We start from the raw sequence: 14,909 nt of genomic DNA, 5'->3' as shown, positions 1-14,909 counted from the left end.
CCAAATTTGGGTTGAAATAACCCAGCATTTTTTAGAGTCTATCTATCTATCCATCTATCCATCTATCTATCTATCTATCTATCTATCTATCTATGAATATATATACATGAAAGATACACACAGATATACCCATGAAATGCCAAAGTGCAAATCCATGGAATCGACGCACCATCTAATCTGTAATGTAAACATAGTCTTGGAGTCTCAGAGGGCACGGTTTGACAGACACGCACTGCGAGAGAACAAAGCGCTGTATTTGAGAGGGTAGAGTATATTTGGGAATTGGCAGGTCAGCGGTGGTTACCCTGCGCCTGAAGCAGCAGCTCTCGGCTCTGGTGGCGGTTGGATGAGGTTTTTATTGCTGTCTCATTTAGGTCTCCGTCAGGGTGTTGCAGCCTCCCTCCTCCCGCCCCATCCGAACTGAGGACCAGCTGCGCTCTACAGGGCCGAGCTTCCCGAATCACACTGGTGGAGCCGTGCTATTATCTGCCATACTGGGGGCGGCTTAGGAACAAGACAGGGGAGAAAAGGAAGACAAGAGGAGAAAAAGGGTGGGCCGAATATATCAAATGGAGATTTGAGAGGGGCAATTTGAGTAATTTAGCTGTTGAGCACTCCAGTGTCCAGTAAAATAACACCAGTTATATCCAGTAGAAACCAGTAATGGACAGTGTTGGGTCAGTTACTTTAAAAAAGTAATTACTTATAGTTACTAGTTACTTCTCACAAAAAGTAACTCATTATTAAAACATTATTACAAAAGTAACTAATTACCAGGGAAAGTAACTACTGCGTTACTTAAAAAAAAAAAAAAAAAAAGTGGTGAAATAACTTTGATACCCCCAATATTAAATATGTTAAATGAATGAAATGGACACTAAATAGAATAAATTATTATTATAAAACATTGTGCACTTATCTACACTATTTTAATGTTACTGTGGGACAGTGTGAGAGACACCAAATTTAAATACTTAAATTATTAAATTACTAAATTTAACTTAAATATTAATATATATATATATTAAATATTAAATGTATTAAGTATTATATGCCGTTATTCCCATCACTGGTAATGGATTACTTGAAAATCACTTCAATTCGCTCTGTGCACGAGAAAAATGCTAACTTCCGGCTTGAGGGTGGAAATTGGGTACTTCGTTTCCGGTTGCCGTCTTGTTTACATCAGTGGACCGGCGTTAAGTTAGTTTAATCGTTCGCAATGGACCTAAAACATAAAAAAAACCGATTCACTTTTCAAAGGGCAGTCGGTGGTAATACCATAATTCCTCAAATAAAAGCTGGGGCCTTTATTTACCTAAACTGCAGAAGGTAACAGGCTTTTATTAGAGGCCGGCGCTTTATTTAAAAAAAATCTAAATCAAATTTCCGTCTGGGTTCCATGCTCCTCAAGACAATTTCGTTTTCATTAAAGTTGTTGAAAAGACCGTTACACTAGCAGCACTAAATTATATGTGTGTTACATCTATTGTCTACTACCATCTATTGGCTGTACGTTACGATGAACTTGAATGCATATTAGGGGATGTTTACACCTGGCCACTTCATGTGTTTTCTCAGATCGGAAAGCTCTCTGATTTATCAAAACAATTCTACTTAAATCTGCTCACAAATGCGTTTTCGCAAAACGGATATAAATCTTCAATTCCCACGCTATATGCGGATTTAATGGAGTGGACGTCACCGAAAGCAACAGATATGAGCTGCATTTGATAGATCAGCTCATTTCTAAATCAAAAGACCGCAATAAGCGAGAGCGGCAACAAGCCTGGTAAGATCATTTCGTTTCTTTACTTTTAATGATGAGGAGAATTGTCTGCGACTTACTTTCACTTTAATTTGCAATAGTTTGCACGTTGGCTTTATGGATAGATGCTCGGCTGCCGTGATGCGTGTTGCAGTAGCGTTGTCACATCTTGCTATAACATTACATAGCCTATAACACGCTCTCACACTTATTTTTTTGCGTTTTTGGGAGGAGTAAAATTTAGATACGTGGTTTCAACAATCAGATGCATTTGATTTACACTTGTGCAGTTTCGTCTGGAATCTCGTCTCAGATCTCCTCCTGAAGAAGTGGTTTGAGCGATCGGATTTAAATTGTCTCGAATGTGCTTCGGATGGCATTTATACATGGTCTTTTCACGATCAGATCACAGAACACGCATGAAGTGGACAGGTGTAACATCTCTTCAATGAAAGTCATTTAGGAGATTATCCACACTAATTTTCCCCCGGCCTTTATTTGTCCGCGTTGATCACGCACCCGGCCATTATCAGAGGCCCGGCGTTTATTTGAATACCGGTTTTTATTTGAGGAATTACGGTAACCAGGCGCTGCTGCATTGTGAAAAGTAAACAATGTTTAACGTTACTTCTACGTCGTCCATCAGGCTACCGGAAACTAGACACCCCCTATCGGTTTCGCAGCCGGAAGTAGCATATGCTAACGTGCACATAGTCTATTGTATAATCACTTAAAATGTAAAAACAAAATATGGAGTATGACGCATACTACATGAGAAATTAAACGGTTTTATTCACAAACATTAGACTGTCACCGTTAAAACATTCATTTCATGAGATTTACCTTTTCTTATGACAATTCTTATAAGATATAAAAATATGAATTAAAAGTATATTTCACCCAAAAAAAAAAAATCTGTTATCATTTACTTATTTTCCAAACCTATAAAAATAATTGTAAAAATGGATGTCAGTTTAATGGTGTACATGTTTTGTAGCAAATTAAGATTACGATTAGATTCTTATATATATATATATATATATATACTGTATATGTGTGTGTGTTATCACACATATATATATATATATATATATATATATATATATATATATACACTACCGTTCAAAAGTTTGGGGTCGGTACGATTTTAAATACTTTTAAAAGAATTCTCTTCTGCTAACCATGGCTGCGCTTATTTGATTAAAAATACAACAAAAATCAGTTATAATATTAAATATTATTCCAGTGTAAATCAGCTGTTTTCTGTGTGAATATATAGTAAAGTGTCATTTATTCCTGTGATCAAAGCTGAATTTTCAGCATCACCAGTGTCAGTGTCTTCAGTGTCAAATGATCCTTCTCAAATCAGTATAATATGAGGATTTGATGCTCAAGAAACATGTATTATTATGATCAATGTTGAAACAGTTGTTGGTCTGTCAGTTGTACAGTTTTTTTGTTTTGTTTTTAGGATTCTTTGATGAATAGGAAGTTCAAAAGACTTTTGTAACATTATAAATGTCTTTACTGTCACTTTCGATCAAATTAATTATTCCTTGATAAATAAAAGTATTGATTTCTTTCCTCCAAAAAATAAAAATAAAATTCTCACTGACCCCAAACTTTTGAACGGTAGTGTATATATATACTGTATATATATACACACTTTATTACTATCACATATATTATTATTATATATATATATATATATATATATATATATATATATATATATATATATATATATATATATATATATAAGCACTGTATCAGCAGCTCCTAACACATTCAGAAAACAGCAAGATTTATGTAAGAGATTGGTGCCTGAACATGCAATTCGCGAATAACTTGAGTATTATTTTACCGGTTGACTAATTTCTTGCAAGATAAGTGCTGGACTAGTCTAATAGTGCACATCCCTAATGGAGATGTGTGCGCACACATATGAAAGAGGCATGCAGGGTGAGATTCCCCAGAGATGGAGGGAGCGCGAGCACACATGCCTGCCACCAATTAGAAGGTGAGTGGCTTTGGGCAGCCTGCTGTAATCATACACACACACACACACACACACACTGACTGGTCAATGTAGAGGAGCGCATGATGAATAATGCAACGCTTGGTGGGTGTGGACCAGCGTGCGTGTGTGCGTCTGCGAGTAAGAACCGGAGAGTGAGCATGTGCACGCGTCAATGTGTGTGTGAGGAATCCCTCCCCCAGCCCCCAACCAGCCGGTGCCTGCAACATGAGGTCAGCGAGCTAGCGGGGAAGAGCGGAGAGAGCGAGGAGGAGAGGAAGAGGGAGAATGTACAGAGAGAAGATCTGAGGAAGAGGAATATGCAGAGCAGAGGAAGAGAAGCCCATCGATGGCAGCCATGCTGAGTCCAAAGATCAGACAGACCAGGAGAGGTACAGTACTCTGCATTTGTATTTCATCATCTGTCACCTCTCAGGGGCCGCGTCACACACACACACACACACACACACACACACTGTACGTGCTTCGATCTCACAGCATCTCTGCTTCAGCTGCTCTCACCATATTGGCTGGATCTGATACTTTGACTGTGGAATTAAGCAACTGATCATTTTTTATATAAATTTTAAAAAATAAAAATGTTATATATATACATTTTTATATATCGATCAGTGGCATAATCTCACAAATATATATCACATTTTTATGCGATAAATAAATGGGATTACATTTCATAATTTGCTGCTTTCATAACAGAGATGCCTGTTTCTCATTAAAATGTATGATCATCATCAAAATAATTCTGTTTGATAAATTATAAATTTCTATATAGAGAGATGCATGCTTCTCATTCAAATTGAATATTCTCATAAAAAAGCAGCAAATTACAAAATGTAAAAAAAAAAAAAAAAAAATATTTGATTGTGAACGTAAGATATACCTATTTGTGACATATATATTGCTTTTAACTAGGCTAATAAAACTTCCAATATTTTAACAGATTTTGATATTTACTGATATTTTGCTATTTTGTAATTATTGGCATTGGCTGATAACCATGTCAGCTTTTTATTTGTAATAAAAAATGTTGTAGTTTCAGAGTATGTGTAAATTGATGAGATTCGCCTTGCCATAATAAATACCCATTTTTGGAAATAAACACCCACATCGATCGACGTCTATGGCTGTCCAACTGATAAATCAACCTATGTTCACCATCAAAAATTAGATTTAAAACAACCTGCAAGACAAAAAAAAAAACTTTAAAATGCACAAGAAACCCCACAATAAATAGAGCCCGTTGCTTGGCTCTCGTTGTGCTGTGGCTGACCATACGTCAAACCACGACCATCCAGCGATGCATATTACACCTCGACAGATGAACATCAAGCCACACATTCCACTATCATCCGCAACACGCTGTTCAGCTTCTACACACACACACGCCCACAGCGGCTGATCATCATTCATCAGCAGCCTATAGCACAGTCTTGGGTGAGATGTGAAATACAGGCAGGGGAAGATCTGAAGCACAAGGCTTCATTCATCATGCATCAACTTGATGGATGACGTTGTGTTAATAACCAAAGCTCAATGCGTAGAAAGAAGCCGAGTGATTTACCCCTTTATGTATCCTCAAACCTGCTTATAGCTCCCTGCCCATCCCCCATCATGCCTTCTGCTACAGTACCTGCTGAACATCAAGGCATCTGCGGGGAGGAGATGTTAAAGCACCAAACATGAATTTATTTACACGGCACTCTGGAACACTTTCCTCTGATTGGTCAATCACAGCATTCTTCGGTCGTATGGATTTGTATAAAGACCGTCAAGCTGTAAAACTGAACGCTGTCCCAACCGATTTCCAACAAAGATGTGCTATTTTCAGTTAATGTTCCAATTTCTTATTAAAATTTATATTTCCATTCATTTATTAACTATCCATGTAATATGACTCCAGATGAAAATTAGTCTGTACAGCTAAATCTGGCTCATTTACATTTGGACATTGCCCTTATGTTCATTAATGTGCATTGTCCCTTATTAAATAATTAAAAAAATTAAAAAACTCCAGTATTGCTAATAATAACACTGGGTTATGTTGGCATCAGGGTGTTAGCTATCAATATGTTGGGTATTGAGATCCCTCTTGAATGCACTCTTTGCTGTTCATTGACCGCACATTGTACAAGATAAGATGTGTCAATGATGCTCCAGATCTGTTGCGCACCATATCCTCCGCCTTCTTCTTGTCAGTCATCTCTCTTTACTTTCGTTACGTGATCGTCAAGTGAAATCACGGCTGCTTGTAGCGTCTTTTGTCCAACTGAACTAAAAAAAATATATATATTTCTATACAAAAGCAAAACGGCAGTGGGTGATATGCAGCGGTGGCCAATCACCGGTAACACCGATACCGCAGCAAGCCTAACAGTTACTTGGCCATTTTCGCAAAAAATAAATTGCGTCAGGGTCTTGCATTACCCTGAAGGGGTTTGTTTTGCAATAACCACCGGCTGACTGTACATTATACTTTCTTTATTTCCCGAAGGACTGCTTTAATCCAAAGCCATTTGCATTTACATTGCAAGGTATATATTGTATCAGTTTATCATTTCCTGGGAATGGACCCTATTACCTTGAAGTTACTTGCTCGATGTTGGAATGTGATATGCTGTTGGTTACAGTCACATAAAATAATAAAATGTAATCAAAAATCTGTGCATTTTTTAAAAATAATTTTATATATCTACATATATAATTTGATATATCTATATAATTGTATACAACTATAACAGACTATTTCTAGATATAATTTTCTTTTATATAATAATATAAAAGCCAATGTTTTAATTTAGAAAAGAACACATAATACGATATAATATCAGCCCTATTTTTCTTAAATGAAGCTGCCATCACATTTAGGGGTTCATGCCAAGGGGTAGAAAAGTTTGAAAACCCCTGCTCTAGTTTGTGTCTTATAGTTACTAATCTTAATCTGAGGTGGAGTTTATCTAAGGGTGCCAAATTTAAATGCCACAAAAGTGGCGCCAGTGCCACTGTCATCATGCACAACTTGAAAACATTCTTTCCAGTATATTTTAATTGCAACTTTAGAGGCAAGTATTCTCCGAGTTGATCCCCTCCGAGCCAAAACAGGCAGTTTTGGTGACCACATCCTAGAAACGCCCCTGACAAAGTGGGAAGGTATGAATCATCGTGTAGAGAGATTTGCACACTGGTTTCATTTGACTTCGGCACTGAAATGCTTAATCCTTTCAAAAACTAATTGGCACAAAACGTTTGAGCGCAGTGAAAACGTTTCAGCCATGAGGTCAAATTTACAGCTGTGAGGGAAGGTTTTACAAAACATTGAATGTTTGTATTTCTGCTAAACACATCAAAGCCGAAAGGTTCGATTTCTATTAACAGAAAATAAAATGAATTACTCGTACAAGCGAATATCACACTGCTGGTTCCTAGTGTTCACCTGTGATAGAATAAAATGCTAATTTAGTTCAACTTTAACTACTAAAAGAAAGCCTAAAATGATCACCACACCAAGTCATAATCAAAATTTAGTGAGTGGATAATGTTAAAGGAGCTGTATGCAAGATTGTGGCCAAAACTGGTACTGCAATCACTTTCAAATTACTGTAGAGCGGTGCATCCCCTCCCCCTCCCCCCTGACTCGAGGTTGCCAGATAGGCTGCAGGATCCAGCAGGAACGTAGGCTGCTACAAGGAGCTTTCAACTAGAGCAGAGCTGGCAACCCAGATGCCGAAACACTACTGACTTCGTGATTGGTAGATAGGTGGAGGGTGGGGCTTCAGGCCAAAACACAAGATGACAACATCAACATCAGTTGAGCGCTGCAACTTCACTTTTTAAATGACAATATCGTGGCCGTACTACTGTTGTCAGTGATATAAGTATTTGAAATGAACATGATTTCTTAATGTCTAGAGACAAACCAGGGCCATTTTATGATTAATTGAAAAACATTTCTTACATACAGCTCCTTTAAATGTCGAAACTTGAGATTTACATCAATTTCAGGGTTAGAGCTGCAGAATATGAATCATGCGAATCTCACACAGCAGAACAAGACTAACCACATACACAACTGCAAAAAACACCCGTTTTCTAACAACTTTATGGCCCTGTTGACACCTGGTATTATGTTTTTGGTCGATCGGATCACAAGCGGACGACACTAAATACAGGTAAATACACTAAATACAGGACACTATCTTCCGCAGAGGTAGTCGAAAACACATTCGACCGGATTGCTTTAAACCCTAATGTGGTCGAATGCGTTCGAACAGCCACAAAAGACCATCTACTCTTCGCCTACTTACCTAATGATTCAACATTATGGGAAGAGCACTGCCAGATGGGATTTAAACTTTGGCTGGAGACCCAAGTTTGGTTTGGAGATGAAAAACACATCAAGCACAATGTTCTCTCACCATTCCTGATTTCTAACACACACTCACAGCGCTTGGGTAAAGTTGCTGCTCTCCGTATGTTTTTCCGTCGTCTCTAGTCGTGTTCATATGTAAATTGCGTGGGATATTTTGTCCATCAGATCAAAAGATCTGAAAAAAAACCCATATATTTATTTACCAGCTAATAGACCCTCCACTCGCAGAAATCAGGACAGAAATGGTTAAAAGTGGACAAAAGAGACGGATTAAAAAACTGTGCAAACAGGAATGTGTCTCCATTGTCTACTTGAACCAAAATGCATCTTAACACCAGGTGTAAACAGGGCCTAAGATGGCTAACTAACTATAAAATTGTGTATAATGGTAGCTAAATGTTGGCAGTTCGGGATTTTAAACATGGAAATTCTGCCTATATCATAACCATATGGAGAACGCCATGCAGAAACCCCCCTGTTCTACCAATGCAGACCACTCTCTTCCTCCGGCCTCTATTAGACAGAGCATCGCTACTGAACCCACCACACCCAGAGACACAGCTAATATAATCAAGAAGCCTGCAGCGCTGATGAGGAGGAGACATTATGGAAAAGGCCATTGGAGACAGACCCAGCAGCCATCACACATTTGGTTCACTAAGATCCTGACTCAGTACCTCCATAGTAAACATTTAAATCTAGTGGAGATGGCAAAGTATGTATAAGCAAAATGGGGAAATTTTTTGCAGGAAATTCCTTTCGCTGAATTTTGTCCACTGCTAATTTTGGGGAAATTTTGAATGTTCGGATTGTTTTTGTTGTTACCAACAGAAGAAAAATTAAGGAAAAGAGCAAAGAGAAAGGGTGGCAATCTAGCCTGGGAAAACCCAGATAACTTCCGGCAAATGTAGATTTGCTCTGAAAGTTAGTCTGGCAAAGAGCTCATTCAAGCCCATTTCCAATCCGTCGAAATCGCGGCACGATGACGACAGCGCTGGGATTTTGAAGCATATTTTGTAGCCTACATTACAAAGATGGATGCCGCTGTCGAACATCACTCGTTCCAATCAGCTATCGCGTCTGTTTTAAGCCATTTGAACGTTTCCTTTTTGTTAAAAACCGAGCAAAGAACAACACTCGGAGATGTGTCTCCGCCGCTCTGCATACGTCATCTCCTTCATCGCTCTGATTGGGTTTAGGTCTATCCGCGACGTCCGTTGGTGACGCCCCTCTGGAAATGATTTGTCTATGACGCTTTGCCAGACCATAACTCAGTTACAACTGAGAATGGTCTGGTTTTAACCACACTGTAAAAAATTATCGTGATTTTAACGGTAAAAGACTGTAAAAATGCTACAGTGAAAAACTGTTAATAGGTTAACAGAAAGTTTCCTTACTACGGTAAGTAAATAACTGTGATAGATCTAACGGTAACATTTAATTTTACTGTAAAATACCGTTAAATTTACAGTTTTTGGAAGTGAAAAAGAACAACTCATTGTATAATTTACAGTGAAAAACCGTAAATTGACATTCCCACAATTCCCTGCGTGACACTTCACATTTGATGTATTTTTGTTGAAATAACTATGTTTCTTCTTAGTTTTCTTAGATCTTTTCTTATCAGTTATGTACATTAGAGTATTATGTTACATTTAATGTTGTTAAATTAATGTTTATTGCATTTTTACAATTTCATGTGTGTTACCATGATGGTGTTTAGTGTTTGTGCGAATGACACTGTGCAGCTACTACTAATTAGTGCTAACTTTCTCGTGGAAGAGCTGCTTGTGATGAGCTTTGATATATCATGTGACTCATCACTGCTGGGATGATTGTTGGTTGTCAATGTATTACATGGTACAAAACAGATATTAATACATAAATAGGTTGGTAAATTAACATTATATCAGATGATAAAATAAGGTTTATTACTGTAAATTTTAAGTTAAGTCTGTAAAACCAATAACGTCTGTACCATATTTTTGACGGTAAAGTTCTGGCAACCACAGCTGCCGGTATTTTACCGTAAAAATGGCATTTTATTTTTTACAGTGCCGGCTAGTGGCAATCCAAAAACATTTGGTCTTTTCCTTACACATACAGGAAGAGTGATACGATAGATCTATCATGGCTATGTTGTAAAAAAGTTTGGGACAATGGTAAATTATACAATTTAGAGTCAATATACAAAAAAAAAAGAGTTGAGAATGCTGTGACCAATAAGAATCAAGTATTCGAGAGAACCGCGTAATAGACTGCAACAGTGCCGGCCCACTTTTTTTAGCGACGTTGGTTCCGGAAGTTTTTAAAAAAGTCTTTTTTAAAACGTTATGAGCCAAGAACCGAACAAACCAGCTACGAGGAGAATAACAATATTAAAAACTTTGGTTTAAAGCTGTGACCAATCAGACGCAAGTATCTCATATTTTAGCGCTGTTGGTTCTGAAAGTGGGAAACTACTTAAAACATTTGTTGTGTTGAGCCATTTCAATTACTCTTGTTTGATTTGTTGTTCATTGCAAACAGCTGAAAGTCTGTACATTTAGCTAATAAACCTGATTTGCAATGGGGGTTGAATAATTTCGATTACAACTATTGACAACTGTGTAGCTCACAGTAGATCTGTCTTTAAAGGTTTATTTTATCATTCAAAATGGATTCCCCTATGGAGAAAATGAATGGGACTTCTACTTTTCGAACCCGACTGCTGCATGCTAGCCTATATGCATGAATTTGAGACACTCACCAGTGGATTGGGAGTGAAAAATAATATTAAAAAAGTCACACATGCATTGATTTCGACTCTACAGCCCAAAGGCATAAGATGACTTGTGCAGGACTGACTGCGATAAATAATCCATGGTGACATAGATTGTTCATAGTCCAGCCTGAAGCCTCGAGCACCACAGCGTGTGTGTGTGTGTGTGTGTGTGTGTGTGTGTGTGTGTGTGGCCTCTGTCAGAGTAGCCACATTTTAAAATCGGTTATATCAGTCAAAATCTGTTCCCAAAATATTTTATATATTTAATTCCATTACCGAATAGTTAATACTCCAATAATCGTAGTTTGACTACAAAATAGTGCTGTCTTCTCTATATTATGTGAAATGGCAAACTGCAGAGGTTTCTATATCAAGTGCGCCTCTGACTAAATTACACTCTGGAGATCCTATTAGAGTATGAGCACTCACTCCCTTCGGTCATGAGAAAACAAGCACCTGATACAGGAGAACCCCAGATACATTTACCAGAGGGCAACTGGTACAGACCAAAGAGGATGATGGTTTGTATTCTGCTGCAGGAGATGAAGCTGAGCACAAAGCAAACAAAGAACATCACAGCACGGACGATATTGTTATTTAAGATCAAATAAATAAGAACTAAAAATATTTAAAAAAATTTAAGAAGCACTCTTTTTTTCTCAAGATCACGATTCTCTCAATTCTGAAGTAAAGAAAATAACATGCAATTTACTAGAGGTTCTGACCAGTTTAATTGCTGCAGTCTATTTAAAATGTTTAATTAATTTGAATGAATTTTTTTTTTTATCATGTGTGAATGCATGATTCAATGACTTACTTATAACGACTTCACTTATTTGAGTACTGGATGTTTTTGAACGTATCTCTTGAATGAATGATTCCTGGCCTACTGGTGTAACAATGTAGTCAATATAATCATTAGGCTATTTGAAGTGCCACGTTACTTTCAAAAGGTGATTTGAATCAAATCTATTATGATCACTACCATATACAAAACGTCTCGATCGCCCCCCGGTGGCCGGTCCTAGTATAGGTCATAAACCCCGCCTCCCCGTGTTATTCAACGGCACGTGAGACCAACTAAACAATTAAATTACACTTCAAATATCGTATTTCCAAAGATGGTTTCTGTCATTTATGGTAGTTCTTAATCACGCTGATGTAATTTCAAGTGTTTGTTTTTAAAATAAGTTTCTTTTTAGTTCGTTATTTGATGCGGTGGTGTGACGTCATGATTGACAGGTTCTCTGAGCGAAGTAGTCACTGAAGACTTTCTTTCGGGATCTTCGGAGGACTGAGGAGATTGGAGCTTTAAATTTAATATCTTAATTTCTATAATTATTTTTTTTTAAAGTGCAGGAGCGTGTGCTTGCGATTGATTCTGCGAGAGTGAGGGCGGGGCCTTGATTTCGCAGTTCTGACCAATGGAAGAGAGCGAAGGGGCGTCGTCCATCTTTTTTTACAGTCTATGGTTCCGAACTATAACATTTTATTCCAGTACTATAATTTGATTATTTGTAACCATACTGTGATGTTGAAAAATGTGTTTGTGAAGCTGTTTCTTACCTATTCATGATATCTGCTCTCAATGACACTAAAATTATTTAGCATCATTCACTGAATATTTAGTATCTTTTACTGCCACACAGGTGAAACGTTTCACCTCATCCTTGCTACATGTTTTTGGTGAAGCTTTCTTCCGTTCATGAAACACAAAGAGGACTTTTAAAGAAACGTACTGATCACTTTTTCCATGCAGTTATGCCATGAAAGGAGACTGACGCTGGCAAGCTTTAAAAAAAGACACAAAAGCACAATAAAATTCTCATAAAAAATGGTTGGTATGACTCATGAAGTCTTCTGAAGCCATATAATACACTACAATTCCCCTTTTGTGTTCCACACAAGAACAACGTGAGTAAATGATGACCATTTTCCCCTCTGCTTCTGTGTTTGTCATCCTTAAATCATGGAAGTCTAGATAGGTCTCATTGACTCTACATCTCTTCACCTACAGCCAGGTCCAAGAGCATGGTGATGGGAGAGGCATCACGTGGCTCATGTCGGCCCACCTCCCCAAGTCTCCAAGAGGGGGTGCTAAAGGCTGGCTGGCTGAAGAAGCAGAGGAGCATCATGAAGAACTGGCAGCTGCGCTGGTTCGTGCTTCGTGCTGACCATCTCTACTTCTATAAGGATGAGGAGGAAACTAAACCACAGGTATGTTCAGCTTCAGAGACCTACATGCATTTCTCTTCACAACTCCAGAACACTATGCAGAAACAAAATAAATTTGGGCTTAACTACTGCCGAATTTGCACCACTGCACCATGGAGAGATGGTTTTCCAATGGCTGCTACACTACATGTAAAGTCCTGTACTGTAAGTTCAGACACACCCATTCGATTAGACACGCCTCTTTCCAAAACTCTACCATACGAAGATGCTACCGAGACGACTGTAATCAAATGGCGATTTTCCACTACACAGTACCAGCTCGACTCGACTCGGCTCGCCTTTGTTTGGTTTTGCACTGTGTAAAAGTTGTACCTGTACCTGCTTTCGGGTACTTTTTTTTGTATCACCTCCGGCGAGGTTCTGAGCGAGCTGAGGCGATACTAAAATGTGACGTGAAAACAATGCCGACTGCTGATTGGTCAGAGAGAATCGTCACTATTCACTGCGTCATCATTGCACGCGCCAGATGGAGTATCCAGAATAACCTTGCCATTTTTAAATAGTTTGGCCAGAGATAGTTACTAAACTTACTACTATTATTATGGCAACTCGGGAATACGCCGTGGTCAAACGAGGAGGTGCACACTTTCCTTTTGTATAAGATTTGTATACTCGCGTATAAGATTACGTCACGGCAGTTTCCAGTGGCGTCGCTATGACGACCAGGTACTATTTGTGGCGGTACTGCCTGCAATCAACATGACATTATGACTTTTGCGTAAACATACACACCACTTTCAAGTCAAGTGGCGTGTTATCTATACGCATTTCGAGCTATCCGCGTGAACCATCATCTTTTGCGTGTATGTACACGCCGTTAAATGTCCGAGCGAAACGAAGCAAAATGTAGATCTACATCTGGGGAGCGATATTTTCTTTCCTAGGATGGTAGGGGAAGACTCATAAATGGTATCAACCCCAGTGACGGGTAGGTTTAGGGACGGGTTGGGGTAGGTCATATATTTATATATACAGTACTGTAACGTTAAGTCAACGGCGTTGATAAACACGCTGAAAAGCGATTATGCGTGTTGATAGCACGCCAAAAATGGAAATACGAATTGGCGTGTCATACATACGCCATTTCATGAGATCAGTCTGCTGCAATGGAAAACGGAGCGAAAAGCGAGCCGAGGCGAGTCGAATCGAGTCGAGCTGGTACTGGTAATGGAAAAGCGCCAAAAGATTGAGTCATCTCAGAGTTGACAAAAGTAAAAGCAAAAGCATACAACTGTCTACTGATTACGGAGCTGAATATGGTGCTAAACACACTTAACTTGTCACATAGCCTACATGTTCTTTGAATGCACAAAGGCCTGACGAAACTCAAAGTTTTCTGATTGGATTGCACTTGCACTTTGAAACCACAGTTTGCAAAAGTTACTTTTCACAAATGTGCATTTCCTAGTCACCCTGGCAAGCTAAAACATTTACATATGAAGGGGAATGTACTTCAGAGATGTTTTACTCAAAATAATTTCTAGGGCCGCCAATTATTGTAACTAAAGTGTTTTGAAGAAAAACATTTATTTCATTATGTAATTTCCCCCCTACTTTCATGTTTTGAAATTTTTGCCGAATTTTGTGAATGAAAACGCATTTGCCAAACATATTGGTAGCAGTAAACATTTTTGATTTAGTCAAATAAATATCTCATATAACAGCCATTTGTTTTGAAATCAGAAATTTGTTTGATTCAGTAAAAAGATCCAGCTCATAAGATATTCTTTCATAATCA

The 14,909-nt window shown here is 38.2% G+C and overlaps 1 protein-coding gene across 1 annotated transcript in view; it reads left to right on the top strand.

Moving 5' to 3' along the window:
• Positions 1 to 3,880: 3,880 nt before the first annotated feature.
• Positions 3,881 to 14,909, top strand: part of si:dkey-191m6.4 (rho GTPase-activating protein 22) — a 28,840-nt gene continuing 17,811 nt past the window's right edge. The window contains exons 1-2 of the mRNA XM_056236112.1: positions 3,881 to 4,177; positions 12,954 to 13,153. Of these exons, the coding sequence (XP_056092087.1) occupies positions 4,135 to 4,177; positions 12,954 to 13,153 (243 nt within the window). The 5' untranslated portion in view covers positions 3,881 to 4,134. The remainder of the gene's footprint in view (positions 4,178 to 12,953; positions 13,154 to 14,909) is intronic.

Source organism: Rhinichthys klamathensis, unplaced genomic scaffold (assembly GCF_029890125.1).
Source record: "Rhinichthys klamathensis goyatoka isolate OS25496 unplaced genomic scaffold, OSU_Roscu_1.1 h1tg000438l_1, whole genome shotgun sequence".
Classification (NCBI taxonomy): Eukaryota; Metazoa; Chordata; class Actinopteri; order Cypriniformes; family Leuciscidae; genus Rhinichthys; species Rhinichthys klamathensis.
This window is presented reverse-complemented; position numbering and strand designations above follow the sequence as displayed.